This window comes from Theropithecus gelada, chromosome 3, assembly GCF_003255815.1.
Source record: "Theropithecus gelada isolate Dixy chromosome 3, Tgel_1.0, whole genome shotgun sequence".
In the NCBI taxonomy this organism is placed as follows: Eukaryota; Metazoa; Chordata; class Mammalia; order Primates; family Cercopithecidae; genus Theropithecus; species Theropithecus gelada.
Genome location: NC_037670.1, coordinates 79,329,503 through 79,351,655, shown reverse-complemented (window position 1 = coordinate 79,351,655; position 22,153 = coordinate 79,329,503). Strand labels below are relative to the sequence as shown.

At 38.1% G+C, this 22,153-nt stretch overlaps 1 protein-coding gene across 18 annotated transcripts in view; it reads left to right on the top strand.

Annotated features, from left to right (window-relative positions):
• Window positions 1–22,153, top strand: part of BBS9 (Bardet-Biedl syndrome 9) — a 783,674-nt gene that overhangs the window by 384,994 nt on the left and 376,527 nt on the right. For 17 of the 18 annotated variants that reach the window (XR_003118601.1, XM_025379701.1, XM_025379706.1 and 14 more), the window contains one exon: window positions 4,297–4,479. The exons of the other annotated variant lie outside the window; for it this stretch is intronic. Coding sequence is in view for 16 of the 17 variants with exons in the window: in XM_025379701.1 (XP_025235486.1) it covers window positions 4,297–4,479 (183 nt within the window). In the remaining variant the exon portion in view is untranslated. The remainder of the gene's footprint in view (window positions 1–4,296; window positions 4,480–22,153) is intronic. 18 annotated transcript variants of the gene reach the window in all.

Genomic DNA, 22,153 nt, shown 5'->3' with positions numbered 1-22,153 from the left:
GCGTCGAGATCTTCTAGGCCTTGGTCTCAGAGATCTGAATCCTGATGGGTGTAGTTTTTCCAGCTCTTTTTACTATGTTAATTCTGTTAAATTCATTTGGCTCTTATGGGGAACACAGTAAACCTGGCTGTTACGTGTAAAACTAAATTGAGAACATGGAGATCTGTTTAGTATTTCATGCTGGCCAGTAGGTCAGGAAGATTTTCCTTGGGGGTAATTTACATAAGGAATTGTTTATCCCATTTCTTTCCAGTTTCTGTGACCATTTGGGGATAGCAGACTCTTTCCACAATGGCACAGGAATATATCCAATGAGACTGAGACTTAGACGACGCTTCTCTCCAATTGATATATTTTGGGCCTTGCTCAGGAAAGATCCTGTGGCTTGGGCTGCTGTCTCACTGAGAAGTCATTCTTCCATCACAGCTGTGTTTAGCGAGTTGGGTGGGTCCATGAACTGACATGTTGTTGCACTTAGTGAGGATTTTCCCTTGATAGTGAGGAACGTGCATAAAAGCATCCTTTAAGTCCAGAAAATGCCCCCAATTTTTGTTATGCTCTGATAGCTGCTTAGAGTGCAGCCTCCATCAAGTAACACCCACAGTCAAAATACTTTGTGGCTCCCCAGTGCCTACAGAGTTAAGTGCATGCTTTCACTGTGACATTTTGGTTTCTCTACAACAGTGCCCAGCTTACCTTTTTAATGTCATCAGACACTGTGCCTAAACTGGCCTTATTCAATATCTATTCTTTTTTTTTTTTTCCCTGAGATGGAGTCTCACTCTGTCGCCAGGCTGGAGTGCAGTGGCACAATCTCGGCTCACTGCAACCTCTGACTCCCTGGTTCAAGTGATTCTCCTGCCTCAGCCTCCCGAGTAGCTGGGATTACAGGCACATGCCACCATGCCCAGCTAATTTTTGTATTTTTAGTAGAGACGGGGTTTCACCATGTTGGCCAGGCTGGTCTCGAATGCCTGAGCTCGTGATCCGCCCACCTTGGCCTCCCAAAGTGCTGGGATTACAGGCATGAGTCACTGCACCCAGCCTTCAACATCTATTCTTAGGACAAATTGCAGATACCTCTTCTCACTGGTGTGCTAGTAAATAGATAACAAGAGACTTTCTGGGGAAGAAGGGGAAGGGTAGGAAGACTGACTTTGTAACTTTTGTGGATTTTCATGTAGTAAATACTTCCACCATGGCTGATTTCAGGCTACCAATGTGAGGTCCGTGAATGCAGAGTTGGGAAGAAATGTAAACCGTAGCCCATTGCAAAGTGTTTCCAACATATGGATACAATAGGCCCAAATAACCTCAAGAGACCAGATAATAATAGGAAGTAATGAATGTTGAGTATTTATTACCTTTGTTTTAAATATAATTTATTTAGTTTTAAGTTTATGTGATTTAATTGTTAGTAATGGCCATGTGTAACAGCTGGCTTGCAAAATTTCTGAAAACTGAACAATAGGTTCTTTCTCCTGATGTGGGAGGAGCTGAATGAGCTAGTTCTGGCATACCACTGCTTCTTTCTCTACCTCTTCCTTCCTAAGGCCCCCTACACTCAGCTAGTAGTAGTATGCCCATCTCTGAACCTACAACGTGCATAAGGTCCCAAACAAGATTTGGAGTGAGACAGACTCCGAAGTTTGAATCCTGTTCTTTCATCTATTAGGTGATGGTCAGGCTGATTACTTATTTTGTGGATCCCAGTGCAAAATGAAAATGAGGGGCCCTTGTTCAACAGGCAGGAAGAAAGGGCTGCTAAAACAACCACTAAAATACAAAGCTTTTTGTTTTCTTCAGTACTGTCTCTTTCACAGCTTCTGATGGTGTTTTCTTATTTTCTTTTATAGTAGCTTTCTAAGTAAGAAAAAACTAAAATTTTGAATAATTAGCATGAATTTTACCATTAATCGTTATATTAATGCAGTTTTAAATGTAAGTATGATTCCTCTGCACCTGTGCATGCTCCATTGCCCCATCAATTTTACTTGCAAAATGCAAGCTCAAAAATAAAATTACTAAGAATTTCAAGGCAGAGACAGCAGAGCATTAAACAAGTTCGGGCCCGTCAAAGCTCGAGCACAGTTTGCACACCCTGCGTACAGTCCTGAGCAAATACCTTATATTTCCTGAGCCTCAGAGTTCTCATCTGTGAAAGAAAATGTCAACTAAGTTGCAGGGGAGATGTGAGGATTGAAGACACTGATACCTGTATGGCACAGGGCAGAATGCTTGGCCTGTGGCCTATGTTCAATTAATTGGAGGGATAGTTATTCACATAATAATCGCAATGTTAGTGGAATTCTCCTTTATAGCCTATAGGGTCTTCCTTATGTGGTCAATATTTGCCTCCTCGACCTATTTTCCTTTCTCTATTACAAACTCTTTGAAGGTGGAGATTAGATCTGTCACCATTGAATTCCCTATAGTACTTCCCGCAAATTCTTGCACATATCTGGCATTCAGTGGGTGTTTATGACCTTGATCCTTGTATGATTTGGACTTTTTGACAATAAGCATCTGCGTCATAATGTGATGGCCCCACAATGAGGCTTAATTGGTAACATTCACAGGAAGAAAAAGAGTATAAACTCAGACTTTAACAGGAGTCCATTGGAATCACGGTGGGGGTGGGGGAGGAACACGATTCCAGGTGTTTTAGTTTAAGGAAAGTGGGCTCTTACCATCTCTTCAAGGGGACTTCTTGAAGTAATGGGGAAGGGATGAGTTCCAAGCTCCGTTTGAGTAAAAGAGGCCCCAGGGATATTAACTCTGGCCCACAGTAATCCGTCCCTTTGCTAACTTCTTTCACACTTACTTTCTGTTCTGCACAATTAGGACATTATTATAGTAATGTTTCTTCCCACTAATTGGTTGTGTATGTATGTTTTCTTTCCAGCAAAGTATAAGATCCTTGTGGACTGTAAGATATTGTGTACTTCTTTTGAATGTAATTGGGAAGTAGCACAGTACTAGGCGCATAGCAAGTAATGCACTTTAAGTTATGGTAGTCTTCATTTAAACTCCCATGCCTCCCTGTAGAGCTAAATGTGAATTGTGATTGCCTTTTATAACTCCTGCAAGCCCTCAGCCAAGTGGCAAAGAATCTTGGTCACCCCAGCGATTTCAGGCAAGGACCTTCAGTTGCTCTGTCTACATCTCTTTTCTAGTGTCTCCGAGACACTCTGAGGGCTCTTTCTGTACAGCCCCTCTCCCAACATGGAATTTGGGAGACCACACAGCTGTACATTCTACTTGTTTGAATGATGATTTTTTAACAAGCCCTTTGAGCCCGTGTCAATAAACCATGAAATATCACCAAATGGATCATCTGCACCAGACTTCTGAGACTCATCTGAACTCCGGTCTCCCAAGCTGGTGGGGGCTTGTAGAAAGGAGCTCATGTGGCCCTGGCTTTTACTAATGCTGTTCTGGGGACTGTCAGACGCCTTGAGCCTCTGCGGCAGTCAGTTCATTACTTTTAATGAGCACAGAATTCACCAAGACATTAAACTAAAATAAAACACCAATGGGCAGTTTTGAATGTTTCATCCAATTGTTGCTTTAGTTCTTTTTTCCACAGGATTATTCAAAAGGATGAAAAAAAGTCAATTCTACTCACTCCTGCCAATTTTATCCTAAGTAGATTTGGCATTGAAAAGCTAACACACCCTGAACTTTTTTTTTTTCTTTCAGGTCCCCGTGGGCTGGTGCCTGACATTTGTGTTAAAAATGACATTACTCAACTGGTCAAATGTTTGAACATTATCTACCTTTTAAATATAATAAAGAAATATTAGATATCCCATTACCATGTAGCATCTAAAGACTAATATTAGAGGAAGACAATGTTCTGAAAAAAGTGTAATGAAGTTATTTTGAACTACAAGGCAAATGCAATTATTCTTCTGAGAATGTTTAAACTGATTAATCTATGTGGCTGGTAATAAAGACTGTGATAACTTTATTCAAGGTTACTTATATTACCATATATTGAAGAAGGTCAATAGATGGCAAAGCAGACACTGAACCCTGTTCCTGCTAAGCTTATTTCGTGGATATTTTCCACTTCTGGCCATATAGATTTGGAATTACTGTGGGCATTTTTTTTTTTAAAGAAGGAAGTGAGCAGATGAATGATAACTCTTTTATTACTCAACATAGCTTGTGTTTGTGGAAGACAAAGTTCATCAAGTTATGTTAAAGAAAAACAAAAGTGTGCCAGACGTAATTTGTTGAGGGCTCAAGAATTGTGAAATTATCCCTAACCAAAGTTTGTAATATCTGCAGGTAATCGCTCTAGCAGATGCAGTGGAGGAAAACCAAGGCAATCTGTTCCAGTCATTCACCAGGCTGAAGAGTGCCACCCATTTGGTGATTCTGCTGATCGGGCTGTGGCAGAAGCTTAGTGCTGACCAGGTTGCGATTCTGGAAGCGGCATTTCTGCCGCTACAAGAAGACACTCAAGAATTGGTAAGGACCTGAAAGCCTATGGTGGGAACAGCCAGCATTATTGAAGTTTCAGTTTTAGGAAGATACCACATGGCTATCAGGTTTTCTAAGGTATCAAATAAGGGTTTGATTTTTTACAAAAATGCTGTTTTCCTTGTCTTTAAACCATAGTACAAATGTCAAACAAAGGCCTTTTTCTGTAGAGCTATTTTAAGAATAGGTATATAGTCAATTTTTATGTGGTCCAGTCTACTTTTTATGTGTTCTTCAATCACTTAGAGGCCAGGGAAACAGTCATTTGACAGTCTGGATGATGGCAGTAACCTTCAGATTAGCTAATCCTTTCCTTTTTCGCCAGAGAAAACACTTCGGCCATTTTAATTTGCTCAACCTTCTTAAATTTAAGTGTCACTTCAAAGGTTAGAGAGAATGGAGATAGCCTCGCTAAAACTGATGTGAATAGTTCCTTACATTTATAGAGTTCTTTATGTGTAGTTTATAAACTGTTTTACCCTTAATCCTAGAATAGGCAGTTTAGATTGAAAAGAGAAAAAATGAGGGTAGTATTTGGCATTTTCAGGAAAGGATTATTTAAATTAAAACATCTGAGATCCTTTGAATTGTAGAGGTATATGTGACCACCACAGGCCATTCTGGGGGACTTTTTGTGTGCTTTTATTTACCAAAAAAAAATACATGTCTCGGAAATTACGAGACCCTTGAACTTAGTTCTTCGTATTGGAGGAAAACATTTCAAGGGGAAATCATTTCAAATCCATTTTAAAACCTAGATTTGAGAACTAAAAATAGTAATAGTAAAACTAACAATTTTTTGAGTGGTTATTAGGTCCCAGGTGTTATTTTAAGTGTTTTGTAAGAATTATTTACTCTTAAGCATGGGCCAATGAGGTAGTTAAAGTAGTGTTTCCATCCCCATTTTACCTATGGGAAAATTTAGGCTTTAAGAGTTAAGTACTTTTCTGAAACCCTGGCTGTAGAGCCAGGATTTGGACACAGGTCTGTCTGCCTATGTTTTAGTGAATAAGATCATGAATGTAATTTTCAAAACCACAGTTTTATTAGCTGAATTGAATTTTCTACAGTTAGGTCAGATGGTTGTCAGATTAAAAAAAGAAAAAGAAGAAGCTATATTTTATGTGCTAACCAAACTGTTAATAAGTAAATTGGAAAAAGTTAGAGTATACATTTTTGGGCTGGGCATGGTGGCTCAAACCTGTAATCTCAGCACTTTGGGAGGCCAAGGTGGGTGGATCACCTGAGGTCAGGAGTTTGAGACCAGCCTGACCAACATGGGGAAACCTCATCTCTACTGAAAATACAAAATTAGCTGGACGTGGTGGCGCATGCCTGTAATCCCAGCTACTCGGGAGACTGAGGCAGGAGAATCGCTTGAACCTGGGAGGCGGAGGTTGCAGTGAGCTGATATCGCGCCACTGCACTCCAGACTGGGGACCGATCTAGACTCTACCTCAAAAAAAAAAAAAGAATACACATTTTTGTTTAGTGGTGAATGATATATTATAAGTTGATTGACAAAATTGCAACTAAAATTCACCTTTGAGAAACTAGAAATGGAGACACAACTGTAATACTAGAAAATAAATAATGGTTAGGATTATATTAATAAGAATGATAGCTGTCACTTATGAACTCAGATTTCGTAGTCAAACGGGTTTGAGTGACTTCATTTATTGGTTCCATCACTTAGTGACAAAATCACTGTGGTTCAATTTCTTAACTGTTCTAAATCTCTCTTCTGTAGCTGTAAGATGGAAACAATAATAGGACCTACCCAATAAGTTGTAATAGGAAGTAAATGAGATAATTAAATAGAGTGCTAAAGGTTAGCAATCATTACTAGAAGTGATTTGTACATTTTATGTTTATTATTTATTGTCCTCACTAAAGTCATGCAAGATCAGTTTTGTGTGTGTGTGTGTGTGTGTGTTTAGACAGAGTCTTGCTCTGTTGCCCAGATTGGAGTGCAATGGTGCGATCTCAGCTCACCGCAACTTCCGCCTCCTGGGTTCAAGCGATTCTCCTGCCTCAGCCTCCCGAGTAGCTGGGATTACATGCACATGCCACCATGCCCAACTAATTTTTTTGTATTTTTTGTAGAGACAGAGTTTTACCGTGTTGGCCAGGCTGTTCTTGAACTCCTGACCTCAAGTGATCCACCTGCCTTGGCCTCCCAAAGTGCTGGGATTACAAGGCATGAACCATCACACCTGGCCCAGTCTTATTAACTTTCCATGGTTATTTGTCCATCTTCACAACTACACTTAAGGGGAATGATAATATCTTACTCCTTTTTGTGTCCTCAGTACCTGACACAGTGCCTGAGCACAGAGCAGTCAATATTTGTGGTGTAGATGAACGAAGGAAAGGGTGAAAACTAACAAATGGTGACCTCGAAGAATAGATGCAGTGGATGTAATCTGGAGCATGAGGAAGCGAGTCAGGGCCAGCTACGTAATTTGCGGGGCTTAGTGCATAATGAAAACACAGACCTCCTTGTTCAAAAATTAGGGGAAAAGGTGCTAAAGTGCTGTTAAAACAGGTACTAAAAGCAAAGCATTTTTGTTTCTGCAGTGTCTCTCCTGACTTGTCATGGCGTTTTTTATTTGCTATTTTATGTTCTAAGTAAGAAAAATTAAAAATTTAAATTGTTAGTGTGAATTTTACCATTGGTCTTTGTAATGTGCAGTGCCTCTTTGAAATACAAATATGACAGCATTAGACTCATATGCAGAATCAACAAAATTACACAATTTATATTTTGTAGCTTGTACTTACACAAGTGTTTTGTTCTTATAGAACTGTGGAATCACCAGACTTAACTTTTTATTGCATTTGTTGATGTGTGCCTATCTTCCTGTGCTCTCTACCTTCAGCTTACTGATGAGAAAGGAAGAACTGAAAGGGAAAGGAACTATGTATCATTCTTTTTCTTTCCTTCTATGTTATCATTTTCACTGTAAGTGACTCGGTAATAGAGGGGAAGTAACAGGAGTAAGAAAAGATACAATGGGCTTCTTCAGTCATTCCTGTTGCTTTGAACTCTGTTGCCTTCCTTCTTTATTCAAAATGTATCTGGTTCTCATGGAAAGCCTCTCAGGGCTACCAGTGTCCCCACTTAATCAGTCTAGACATAACATGCCGTCCTTTGAGTTGCTTTGAGTCTCCCTGAACCCCTATTCATCACGGGGCCACAGGAATTCAGAGCTCATGGGGCTACATGTGAATGAGGCAGAAAGGAGAAAGGGGGCATGCATACTGCATATATCTTCCCTTTTCATACATGTGCTTCATTGCTCCATCATAGTTCATTTAGGAAACACAAGTTCAGAGGTAAAATTATTAAAAATTTCAAGATGGTGACAACAAAACATTAAGCCAGGCAGGGCTGGTAGGTGGTCCTTCTGAGCATGAGCCCCTTTGTGACTGCAGAGCTTGAATGCTCATGAAGCTGGCCCTGAAGCATGGTTAAACTCAAGGGAAGACCTTCCTAGAAATAAATGTTCTAAATGTAGGAATTGGTACCCAGAAGAGATTGTGGTATTTCTTACTTGAGAGATCTTTAAAAAGTCTTATTCATCTGGGAATATATAAGCATGCTTATCCCTGTAGGCAGGTGAATGGACTTAGTCTCTTCTGAAAGTCCCTTTCTACCCTGCCTGTACATTCTCCACTGTCATAGCCCCCAAAACATGTAGAAGAAAATTCTTTCAACTCTCTTCTGAATTTGGTGAGATTAGAAGGTATGTATACTCATTATGTCTTTGGAGTCATTAATGAGACAAGACATTTGATAAAAACATAACTTGGAGAAGAATGAATCAAAAAAGACATTTTAATACTGCTTGTTATGCTCTTCATCTTTAATTAGGTTGTGGTATTCGCTTTGGACTTATACTGTTGAGACAGCTTATACATCTTGAGAAAAAAGGAATCCTTTTTCATTCTTTAAGACATACGCATGCAGTATGTGGTTTTGACATGCTAGTTCACAATCCCCCACATTATGCCTTTAGACCTCACAAATAAATGTTATATGATGGGTATCCCACTGAGATGTGAAAATGAAATATGCAAACCTGAAATAACTTGGAAGAAGGGTGAGGCAGGGAAGAAAGGACTCTCTTACCAGAATGTTGAAAATATATCCCATATTGAAGTTATTATGATACCACAAAAATCTGAATGTAATTTAGATGGTTTGGTTGAGGGTGGATGGCAGAGTACACATGTGAGGGGGAAAACTTTTTTTTTTTTTTTTTTTTTTTTTTTTTTTTGAGGCGGAGTCTCGCTCTGTCGCCCAGGCTGGAGTGCAGTGGCCGGATCTCAGCTCACTGCAAGCTCCGCCTCCTGGGTTTACGCCATTCTCCTGCCTCAGCCTCCCGAGTAGCTGGGACTACAGGCGCCCGCCACCTCGCCCGGCTAGTTTTTTTTTTTTTTTGTATTTTTAGTAGAGACGGGGTTTCACCGTGTTAGCCAGGATGGTCTTGATCTCCTGACCTCGTGATCCGCCCGTCTCGGCCTCCCAAAGTGCTGGGATTACAGGCTTGAGCCACCGCGCCCGGCCGGGGGAAAACTTTAGACATGTGGACAACATTTTCAGAAGAGCCTCTCAGCTCAAGGTCACATGTCCCCACAAGTATTGAGAGGTGAAAGAAAGTGCTCAGAAGATGTTTTGTTTATGTTTCAGACAGCACTGTGTAATGATTTGTTGTTATTTTGATGGCATGTGTTAAAAGGCAGCCAAATGCAATAGCCAACTCTGGGTATTTTCTCTCTAATGACATCAGGTTCACAATGCAAAAATATTTAGAATGTGCTATTGCTAATGAAAAGTAACGTTCTCCACTCTATATTGACAGTATTTTGTTTAAAATGCCGCTTCATTTGGAGCAGAATTAATCATTGTCTGTGATCTGTCTCTTTAATAATGCCTTTCCATTTTTGTTACTCCTCAATACTATTTTGGGGCAAATAAATGCTGGTATTGCAGACTGTTATAAGTAAATTTTTAAAGGTGCTCAAAGTTATATGTGCCAGATGTCTTTTTGTAGGGATACCCCTTTTCATTATAGAAGAACATTAAATGTTCTATTTGGTGTCTCCTAAAAAAGCTCTTACCCTCGGTTTCGTTTGATAACCTACTATTGTCCCTACCATCTTCCTGTGATGGTAAAGAAGTGCCATCCAAAATAATGTTCCAGCAGAGTATCAGACTGGCCAATTTTAAAATAAATTGTTTTCATATCTTTCAGATTAGGAGCTGGGGATATTTCAGGGTATTTGAATTCTCAATGCAAAATTTAAATGTGTCTCGATTGACCCTCTGTTTGCTTGAAGTTCTATGGAAAATACTTTATCTACTAAGCCCAGTGAGGGCTGTGCTACTGGTTTGAGTCTGAGAGAGTGTTTAATTGTGATATTACACACATCTCCCTCTAATAATGCTGCACAGAAGCCGAAAGATGCAAAACCATCCATACTTCAGGATGACCTGATAGGACAAATCTCTTTACTCATTTATTCATTCAGTGAATATCTTAGCACATACTACGTTTTAGGCAGTGTTCTAGGCACATAGCATACCTCAGGAAGCAAAACAGACTTAGAGCCAATCCTCTGTGGATTTACTTTAACATTGCAAGCAAACATTCTAGTCCTGTGCTGCCTAATATGATAGCCCCTTGCCACGTGAAATTTAAATACAAAGAAATAAAATTAAGAACACACTGGCTATATTTCAGCTACACAATAGCCACATGTGAATGAGTGGCTACTACACTGGATAGCCCAGATATAGGACATTTCCATTATTGCAGAAAGTTCTGTTGCATAGCATTGTCAGTCATCAAGAGAAAAAACATCTTATCAGTTGAGTTAACCACCTCAGCACATTTTGACACGCTAATGAAAGTAGGGTAAGATACTGACATTAAGTTATACCATGGTGTTTGCATTTGCAGTACTTATTTGTGGTATCCTAGGTTCAGCCTGTTCAGATGTGCAATAACCAGACACTTTTAGGAAGAAGAAACTTCTTTGGGGAGATGTATGCATATAAGAGAGGCAAGAAGCTGGCACAAGTGCTGCTGTTACTATTCCCCATGTGGCCTTGGTAAACATTGTAACCATGTTGAATTTTTTTCTGTTGAGCCTGCACATGGTCTCAGAATCCTTTTGAATACAGCATTCTAAGTGGTCACTGTCACTTGGAGTTGGTATGTAGATGAATCCTCTTTGCCCTTCCTGATCTCTGTACAAATCTGCTTCTCATTATCTTAGTAAACAGCTTAAATGACTAAGATTCTTCATTCAGCTTATGGCAAGAGAACAAGGAGGAGCAGTATTGATATTTCCAAACTGCCTGTATCAGACGTCTGTTCTAATATTCATTTATGCTCACCTGACTCCAGAGGAATCTCTAATGAAAAGAGCAATAGTTCACTGATTTGGGGACCTGATTGCGTAGAATCCTAGAGTTGGAAGGAATTGGTTAGCACATTGTTTAGCATTATGCCTGACTATTTCTTTTCTTTTAAAGTACATTCAATGTCTTTAGTAGATATTTTCTATAATTTGAAGAAGGAAAGCTTTACTGTGTTCTTAAGGGTTTAATAGTTACCTTCCCTAGTACTGAACTTAAAAATCCCCTGGGAAAGTTAGGATGGAAATTTACATCAGTGGGGGAAGGAGACTTGGGCCTTCAGCCTTATTTCTTGATTGATTATCCCTTTTACAAACTGATATGGAAAGAGAAACTTATTTTTAACATGTTCAACGTGGTTCATGTGAGAAAACAGATGTTTATAATAGGAAATGCTATTGTGTGGAGGGAATTATCAAAGCTCGCTTACAAAGTTGAGAGACTTTTACGTCATAGGTCAGATTTGATGTAAGGGCCATTGTGCTTGCTGTCTGGGTTGAGTGATGACTGCAATGGCTAATCTTTGCCATTATTAATGACCTCTTCTTAAAAGGCAAACAAAAGGAGGAAGTCTGGTGTCAGTATTAAGTCTGCCTTTGTGACTGTTAAAGTATCATCCCAATTATAACTGTCTATGGGAACATAGTGCAGAAAGTAAATATTTTGGTAATTCCCATGATCTTAGCCAGCAAGATAAACATGAAAGAACTAGTTTCATGTTATAATGACCACGTACCCTGTGTTGCTGCTAGTGAGATGCAACTGATATTACTTAATTGTATAATATTCTGTCTCACTACAGTTGAGTATATCTTAGAGCCTTTTTGATGGTTTTCTTGCTGTTTTGAAAAAGTGAAATAGTTGAAGTACTGTAGAATATAGTATAGGATAGAAGTCAAGTAGAATACAATGCACAAGTTTTGATGTGTAATTTTAAAAACTTTCTTTACATCAAATATTGAAGGGTGCTTTAATGGACACATTTGCTATTTATGCATTTTAAAATAAGGAGACTAAATAACCAAATAAAGCATTAATTGAAGTGTCACTTTCTCTGTATGCCTTTTCAAATCCTCCGTGAAATAAAGTAGGATTTAAATGTGAATAGTGTAATAATTAAATTCAAACAATCACAGTGAGGAAAATAGTGATCATCATCAATTTCATAATGCTTACCAATTTTATTCCTGGCTAGAGGTGTGTTTATATTAATTCGGTTTTCTTAAAATACCTTTCCCTGACCTAGTTTGAGTCTACTAATTACAAAGAGATTATTTTAACATTTCTGTGACAGTACATTGTTTTAGAAACATATACATGGAAATTGCTGGCCTTCCTTCCTTTAAAAGCAGCACACCCTCTGTGCTGTGGACCACAACATGTGGCTCTGTGTCTCCCTGCATCTCTGTGTTCAGTTCATCTCCCTGGCCCGCTGTTGTTCATTTGGAAATCTTTCTGGGAAAGCCCCTTGGCTCAGGCCCTGTTTTTGCACCTGAAAACCTTCTGTGTTGGCATCCAAAATAGCCTTTTTGCCCGTGTCTCTGCACTGGTGTGCCCCCCACATCTTTGCTGGACTCACAGCCCAGTGCTCTCCCATCACACAGCTGTGTACACACTTGACATGGCTCTTTTGGCCCCTGTTCAGATTGAACTCCAGTGCCAGGCATTGAGGACCTTCAGTCACTTGGCTCTACCATATCTGATTTCTAAAGCTCATTTTGTGTGACTCCCCGGCTGCCCCCTTCATTCTGGGAAAGGTGAACCATGGGTACACAGCTTCTTCCATCAAGCCAGAGTGAAGAGGGATTTTTTTCTTCACTTAAAATCGTGTCCTCTCTCTACCCTTCCATATATTCTCTTTAAGAAGTAAATCAATGTTCATTTCCTCCCTCTTTATTCTGGCTTCCCATTCTCTTGTGAATTTCACTTGGAGGGTGTGATACAATTTATTTGTCATTAAATACTCTAAAATTATTTTCTGTACTTGTACTTGTCCTATATTCTAATAAATATAAGGAAATATTCTTCTACATCCCCACAGAATTAAAGCAATTAAACATATAGTTGTATACAAGTATTGCTTGATACTCCATTTATTTTCATAATGTCTCACATAATTACAGATGCTTGTCTAACAACTGTGTAGTTTTTAATCAGTTTTTGAAAAGGAAGTGTACTACCTCTGTTTCCACACCCCTCCCCTTTTTCTAAGATACTTCAAATATTTTTGGGTTTTATAAGAGCAAAACCTGGTCTCTTCTGTACAGATATTAAAAGATATGGATAGATTATAGTCAAACCACCATAAATAAATATTCATATATATGTTCATTCACATATCCTCATAATTCAAGTCAGTATACACAAAAATTTCCAATCTTAGCAGTGATGAATATATATAAGTGAAAGCAACTGTTAGGTACCCTTCACCTATATTGAGTTAGCCAAATTTGTTACTATATAGTGCTGACAGACATATGGTGAAATAGACATACCCACTTATTTCTGATATGGTCTTTCCTGAGAGTCCTCTAAGAAAATGTCAGTCATAAAACAAATCTTATACTTGGCATCAGTCATCTAACTTAATGTGCTAAAAGCAGTAAACTAAAATCCATTTGGTACCATAATGTTTACATTTAGAATTATGAAGCACTGAAAGCAACCTAAAAGCTAATAGTTGAAAAATATGAACTGTGGCATATCAGTTGAACAGAATTAGGTCAGACTGTGGGTTCAAATCCCTTTTGGAACAAATACTTAACTAGCTTTGTGTCCTTAGAAAGTGGTGGAACTCACGGAGTATTGGTTTCCTTATCTGTACAGTGGTGAACTAGACTATTCCCCAAGGACTGGTTCTGCTTTGGAGAGGTGAGAGTGGCCATTCGGATTTGATTTCAGGTTGCTTTCTTTTTATATTCTTACTGAACCAGCAAACAAATGGTACAGAAGGGGAACATGATATTAAGAAAGTTAATGAATGTGGTTCTTTAGTACCTTTCTCATCAAGGGGTAACTGGAGTTTGATGGAAAACACCGTCTATACAGAGTGAGGAAATGGCCGTTTCTGAGGTGCTCAGAACCACAGGCTCACCCCTTTCACAGGGTTAGGATGGGAGCTGTTACAGAGAGAATTTCCTGTATTTTAAAAAAGTTAAACAATGGAATCCAGCCTTCATTAGCTTTGGGTACTGTAAATGATTTACTATAACATAATAAACATCGAGTGAGGAAAATATATAATAAATTTTTTCTCCTTCAATAAGATATGCAAATATATATCCAAATTATATTGCTTACACAAAGTAACTAAAAATGGTTTGTTCTCAATGAGTTAAACTACACATTGAATTTCCCTGGGGTATCTTCACTATCATTTCAGATTCAGGGTTTTGGTGCTTAATTATTGATATCCTTTGGAAGACAGTAATAATAACAACAATAATAATACAGTGGTGCTAAATGCTGTAAAAACTGCATTAGGTGCATGACCTCATTTGGCACCGACTTTTCAAAGGAGTGCAGGTTTCACGAGGACACTCTATATATACATCTTAAGGCTTTGTAAGGACTAATTGAGGTAATGTACATGAAGTGCCAAATAATGGTGCCTGGCATGTGACAGGCATCCAAGATTGGTAGTTATTATTGCCCCTGTATTTCAACAATAAGATGCCATCTACTCTAAGTTATGGCATTGCTTTGTGAATGAATCAGGGGAAAAAAAAAACACTGCCAATTAAACTATGACATAATAGTTTTATCACTTACATTTTTTTATTATTGAAAGAGCTCTCTTAGACGTATTTAGACATAAATTTTATCATACGTTACTCTTGTGCCTGAATAAGAAGAAAGATACAAGCAACATAAATTGAGTAAGGTATCCCTGAAACTTCTTCACATTCCAAGTTTGATTCCCCTAAATCATGACAGGTCCTTAAACTACAGCTCATTGCTGTGTTTTTCCATGTAGCATTGTCCTGTATACTACAAAGAGCGTTGTTCGTGCAGCATTTCTTGAGTGTGCCACTGTTGCCTTCATGATTTCTTTTTTCTGAGCCTCTTACATCCTTTCAAAAACTTTCCTTTTTGACTAAACTCAAAACTTCATTTTTCCTCCTCAGTTGAACTGTATGTTGCCTGAAGTTAAGCGGCCTCTGTCCAAAGTCAGCAAGAAATTTTAGGCAAATTGATGTTTAATGCTCTAACAATAGTCCTACATGATACATTAATTAATTAAACCACATCTGTTTCAGGGATTTGCCAGTTTTTTTTCCTGACCTTAGTTGTATTGCTTGACTTTGACATAGGATAGTGATCTCTCTGCGTGTCTTTCCATAACAAAACATAACACAGTTTATTCTATCTGGGTGTATTTTCTTGTCTCACGTCCTGGAAAGCTTACAGCTTAGCTTTTGCTTTGTGAGAAAATATGAAATTGCTGTCATTCTTCAGTCATGAATGTTTGCCTCACTCAGTTCAACTTTATACTTCTAACTACACTATTTCCATACCTTTCTGTGCACACAGTAACTTTTTTGCTCAATGATAAGTCATGGTGTAGTTTTAAAAGATAATTTAAATGGTAATTAATTCAATGAGGAGTATTCACATTGCACACAAGTCAGTGGACATGACATGATATGGACTGCTGAGAAAAAGGCTGCACATACTCAGGCAATGAAAACTATAGCATGACCAGAACCTGAAAGCCAGAAGTTGTTATATACCACTGAGTATAAGACACAATCCTACTTCTGGGATGTAGGGGAGAAATGTCCTAGAATTGATGGAACATAGGCCAGGCACGGTGGCTCACACTGGTAATCCCAGCACTTTGGGAGGCCAAGGCAGGTGGATCACGAGGTCAGGAGTTCAAGAGCAGCCTAGCCAAGATGGTGAAACCCTGTCTTTACTAAAAATACAAAAATTAGCTGGGCGCAGTAACAGGCGCCTATAATCCCAGCTAATGGGGGAGGCTGAGGCAGGAGAATGACTTGAACCCGGGGGTCAGAGGTTGCAGTGAACCAAAATCGTGCCACTGCACTCCAGCCTGGGTGACACAGCAAGACTTCATCTCAAAAAAAAAAAAAAAGAAAAAAAAATTGATGGAACATGTTTGTAAGCACAGAGTAAAGAAATGATCATTGTAGTCTTTTTTATTAAGAGGGAATTTATGAGTGGTTTGAATTGGGCATAGGAAGTCATAGAAAAAGGCAAGTCCATGACTTCCCATCTTGGAATAGGTGTTTTTGACTAGAAGCACATTTCATATACAGTAAATAGGGAAAGTCTTACCAGTTGTTGCTTTTTGAAGATAAAGCCATGTATAAACAGTGAGAAGTAATGAAGATTGAGTATCTATTGGTATCATTTTAAATGTGGTCTATTGCATAACATAGGAAATTTAGGTTAAGATCTCACTGATAAGTAGTTTGTGAGAACTGAGTGAACACAGATCTTCTCACCCACAGCAATGAATAAGAATTTGTGGGTGAAGTCACTAACAGTGTTAACAGGAATATGTTTCATTTCTTGCATTTGGAATGGTGAAACTCCCCAGCTGCCTGAGAAATAAAAATCTAACTTGTATTGTTTAACAGCAGTTGTTAGTTCCTTTCTAACCTATTGGGTCTGAATTCAAGGTCATAAACATTGGTTAGCAGTCTTAGAACTAAGTCCAGTGAATTTCACTAACTAAATTTCTCTATTTTGTAAAGAAAATGGGAGAAGAGTTAAACACACACCCAAATAAGATATGCCAAGGAATGTAAGAAAATTAACTTTTATTGAGCATTATTATGGGCTAGGCATTGATCAAGGACTTTTCATCTGTTATTTCATTTAATCCTCACTATGCCCCTTTGAAGTAGGCAGTGGTAGCACATGCTGTGCATGTCCCATACCTATCTCTTAACCTCTCACCATTCTTGAATGCTTCCACCTGCTCAACACCTGCAGTTTTTGCCTGAGGACTATCCCTGTTTGGCAGAGGCTACATAGCCACCATGCTCAGCCAATGACTGATAGACTTAGTAGATTAATACCCAGGTTCCCTCATCCTTTATGCGGGTAACTGTGAGAGTTATGTTATACACCATCCCCCAGAGTTCTCTGGCAGGAGTGAGCACCGGTTGCTGCTCAACAGCATACCCTTTATTGCTTTTTCTCCACTGTTCATCACACTTCGCCACTCCCCGTTGGCGCTTCTTGGCTCGGCTCTCAAGTCAACTACTTGTGCTTTTATCTTTGTTCCAATTTATAGATGAGGAAATAAGTCCAAGGCCACACATCTAGAAAATAACAGAGGCAAGATTTGAACCCAAATTAAGGGGCCTCACAAAAATGAACAGTCTGACTCAATGGAGTAACTTTGGACCAAGTGATCAAAGTGAATTTTTACTCTTCTCTAATCTATTTCACAAGGATAAATGTAGATTTATATTTTATAGTTATATGTGTCTGTGCTCAAGCCTATACCAGAAAATGCTGGCAAATTTAATCAACTTGTGGCTTGCTTCATATAACACTAAAATGAACTCAAGCTATATAATTAATTTTTGTACAAAACTGTTGGGAAAGTTTTATATTATTTATATTTACATTATTGTATAGACCTTTCTGTCTGAATAACTTTTATTTGACAAATAATTCTTCATATTGTTCTAGGATGGGGGCTAGGGCATGAGAGCTAAAACAAATAATCGCTAAAGCACTTTACTTCTCTAAGTACCTTCCATTTTCTATATCATTATATTTTTGTATATATTCTTATATTATCACTTGAGTGTAAGCTACTTTAAGGTAGGATCCATATCTGATTCACCTTTTTGGAAAAAAAAACCCCACAATATTTAGTGTGTCTTGTACTAGTTGGCTCTAAATAAATACTTTTAAAATAAATGACTGTATAGACTCAAATTTAAACTATTTATAGACAACGATATTTAAAATTAGGATGAATGTGTGGATAAACATACTACTTCATCACCATTACTCTACAGTTTTGAGATTTGTGCTGCTCCCCTGCTGTTATCTTAGCTTGATAACTGTGAAAAATGACACTAACATTGAATGATGTGCAGCTCTGTCATTCCAGATGCAATTCTAAGTATTTTTTTTCCTCCAGACTTGATTTCTATTGGAAGAAAATAGAAATAGAAATCTAGCATGTGGACCTTCTGGAGCTGTTTCATATCCATTGGCAGTCCTGATCAAGAGAGAAATAAATAACCATGTCTTAAAATAGTGAAGTTTCTGGGTGGTCCTGAAAAATTCAAAGTAATTAAAGGGAGGAGAGAAAAAAAGAAAGAAAAGAAACCTGTACTGCTTTTCACTTAAATCTGTGGTTTCATGTATTTTTAGACACTTTTTTCCCTGAGTTCAGTTATTCCTTGTTCTTTGAGATTGTTAAGAACACATCATTGTCAGGAGAGGAGTTGATACCTTTAGCTTACTCATATGGTTCTTCTCTTGTCCTAGGTGGCAATAAAAGTTTTCCCAGACTCTGTCAAATATGTGGGCACTTGAGGAGTCTTATGTGACCCATTGTGTTGTATGTCTTGATAATAGGAGTGACTGCTCCAAGTATTCTCAATGATGAGTGCCTGCAATGAGTGTTTGTACTTCAGACTCCTTAGAATCATGTCTGACCATTGTTACATTTTCAGGAGCCATAGGTGTCCAAAGGCTATAACCATATGTCAGTTACAGTAGTCTCTGAAGGTGCTTAAAGCTTTGGTGGACTCTTGTAAAAGTTTGACCTAACCAAACTGGCACAGAGCATTGTGCTTTTTTTTTTTTTTTTTTTTTTTTAATAATGCAGTAAAATCTCATTTAATTGTATGCAGATTATTCATTTGGATAAAGAAGCTGATTTAAATTTTGGGTCTGTGCATATGTTAATTATGACCATGAATCTTCTAGGGGAAGAAGTCATTTCTGGAGCCCAGTAAAGTAAAAGGAGCCTAAGCAGACCTAATGATAACAGATTGAAAGATAAACATAACAAAATGGGAAATAAGGGCTCTGGGCCACAGTGGTCAAGTGTGGTATTTACAGCTATATAGTCCTGGATTATATTATAACTCCCACTTTTAATAATTATGACATTTTCAGTGAAGTACCTTAAATCTAAATCCTCAGTTGGAAGTTATAATACCCCTTCATAGGGTAGTTGAGAGAATTAATTGAAATAATATTTGTAAGATTCTCAGTACATAAGAGGTCTAAAATAGTTTTGTTTTTTTTTGTTTTTTTTTTTTTTTTGATGGAGTCTTGCTCTGTTGCCCAGGCTAGAGTGCAGTGACGCGATCTCAGCTCACTGCAACATCCGCCTCCTGGATTCAAGTGATTCTCCTGCCTCAGCCTCCCGAATAGCTGGGATTACAGGTGCCTGCCACCGCGTCCAACTAATTTTTATATTTTTACAAAATACAAAAAGTGATTTCACCATCTTGGCCAGGCTGGTCTCGAACTTCTGACCTTGTGATCCACCTGCCTCGGCCTCCCAAGGTGCTGGGATTACAGGTGTGAGCCACTGCGCCCAGCCCCAAAATAGTTTTTACTTCTGTTGCTGTTGCTGCTATTTCTGCTGCTGTTATTCAAGTGAACCCGCAAAGAAAAGATAAACTTTAGGGAGAACTCTCACAAGTAAGAATATTGGTATGGGATTAACTACCTGCATTTGCTAAATATGTCTCATTAAATCTTAGTAAGCACCTGGCAAGGGAAATATTGTCCTGGTTTTTTACTGATGAGGGAACTGAGATACAGAGAACTAAAATAATTTTCCCAGAGACATTAAGCTTATGTTTAAAGCTTAAATTTTCCCAGAGACATAAAGCCACAGTGTAGGTCTTCTGACTTCTAAACCAATGTACTTTCATGGCCCATACTTCCCCTTTTGTGGAAATATATAAATAAGTGCAAGTCATAGTGTGAGATGGTGAATAAGTGAAGGCTCAGTGTTGCAGGCCACATAGCTAACGACCGCAGAGGAAAAGGCAGCCTTAAACTCAGGGCTCGTCTTTCTTGGGCCTTCATTGTCCCCTGGATCTTGACCCGGTAATTTATCACTATGATGTTAGCTTTCCTGTGCCTTCAAAGGAATGATTTTTATATGTTCTTTTCCAGTTGTTCTCACTGGGAAATCTGGTCCAAGTGATGTAATTTACCACCACCAGAAACAGCTTTCCCCTGGAATTGTGTTATCAATTTGATTTTCCAGTCTTTAATTTTTTTTGTAAGTTGCTTCTGAGTAGTGCAGGTAACTGGAAACTTTTGCTTGAACTAAACTTTGATGCTTAGTCAAGGTGACTGGCTCCATCAGACATCATTAGTGTTTAGCTTTGTTTTAAAACTGATGATCTCCATCCAGGATCACATTTTATAATACTTCAGGTAATCTACTTTGTGTTCCTCCATCTAAAGAATTTGGGGTTGGAATGGAGTACAGGTCAAATATAAATGTTCCTGGGAAAACATAAGCTTACAAAAGGGATCAGAATGGGTTGGTCTGCAGCAACTTTGTGCTTTCTGCTTGCACCGCAGCCGAACTCTCTGAAGGTCTCTTAGCTTACATTTGTTAAAGAGGTTTTAGATTTTCATCCATTTCATCCAATAGGATGCAGTGTGCTTGATTTTCCACAAAATGGTGTGGATAAACCTGCACACTGGTCTACTTTTGGTTGAAATCTCAATTAAATTTTTACTGCTTGTGAGTTGTGACAAAGATACGGAGAATTCCAAAAGTCCAATAGATTGTTTCCATTTAAAATAAAAAGGAATTATACTGGGGAATGAGAGTTAGTAGATTACATGTGGAATTTTCTTCATTTTATGATGAGTTGAAAAAATTAGAGCTGATTTTTTTCAGTGCTTTATTTTATAAAAACATTGAATATGATTTTAAACTTAAGATGCCAGTAGACAATACAGCTTGCTTTCATTTTTATTTTATTTTATTTTCTATTTTACATTCAAAGGGCTGTTTTATTTTTCAAAGGTGAATTGCTCAAGATTTTGAACCCTCTTTGCATGACATGGGGATTTCACTGATTACAATCAAGCAAATAATATTTGGAAATAATCTGAACCTAGATAGATCCTGAAAAGGCCCTATACTTTCCACGATACATAGTTTAGAACTAAAGTACAAAGTTTTATTTGTTCTGGGGTTTACAATGACCCATTATACAATTAGTTTTAGCATGTTTAAATATAATCTAATACAATACCATACAAAGTAATAACCATAATGTTCTGTGGATCAGTTATAAATACCAAACACTTTTCATTGTGAATCCTTTACATCTATTGAAGAGGAATTTTTTTCCCTTTAATACAGTTTGTTATTAAGATAAATGAATATGATATGAAAGTTGTTTCGCCCTCAAATATGTAATGCAAGATGGGCCATTTCTGAGTCTTCTCTTTTCACTTAAAATCTGGACTCCTGCCACAAAATCTACATTTGTTCTTTTAACAGGTCTCGTGGTTTTTGTTTGTTTGTTTTTGTTTTTTAACCTTTTCTCGCTCCCTTAGAGTTAACTGGGTGCACATTTGGTAATAAATGTTACTGTGGCATTTTGTGGTTTTTCTCTATACCACTGTAGTTAAGGATGTGGTACTGTTTCTATTATAAACATAGGTTTGCAGGAGTTTATAATTTGTTTGAAAAGAAGTTTAAGGTTATGACTTGGAACTTTAGATTTCAATGACATACTTCTATTTTCTGATTTTTAAAAAAGTAGGATTGAATAAATTTGCTCATTTCATAGTATCTTCCACTTAAGATTTCAGAGTGCCGTACCATTTATATAAGATTGGCATAAAAAGTAGTATTATTGCTGTTTTGTGGAGACTGCACGTGTACCCTAGACAGATGAAATGAGTTATCTAAGATCACACAGTGAAGGGGCAGATGAGGTGAATGAGGTTAAGTCAGAACCCAGGAGCCTCAGGACAGCTATCATCAACTCAACTGTTTTGATTCACAGGTGGCATGGGAGTACTTTCTTAGTTTATTTTGTGCTTTGGTTACTTTTGTCGATACCCTAGGAAATTAACTTTACAAGTGTGGTCAAACTTTCTACTTCCTCCTGTTTCTGATAAGCCACTTGCTTGATCTGGTATTTAGGCCTATTGACCAGTGGTGACTAGCAGGGTAGTAAAGCAAAGCAGTCAGAAATTCAGCTGTGGTTCTCTGGACTCTGGATAGCAAGAAGC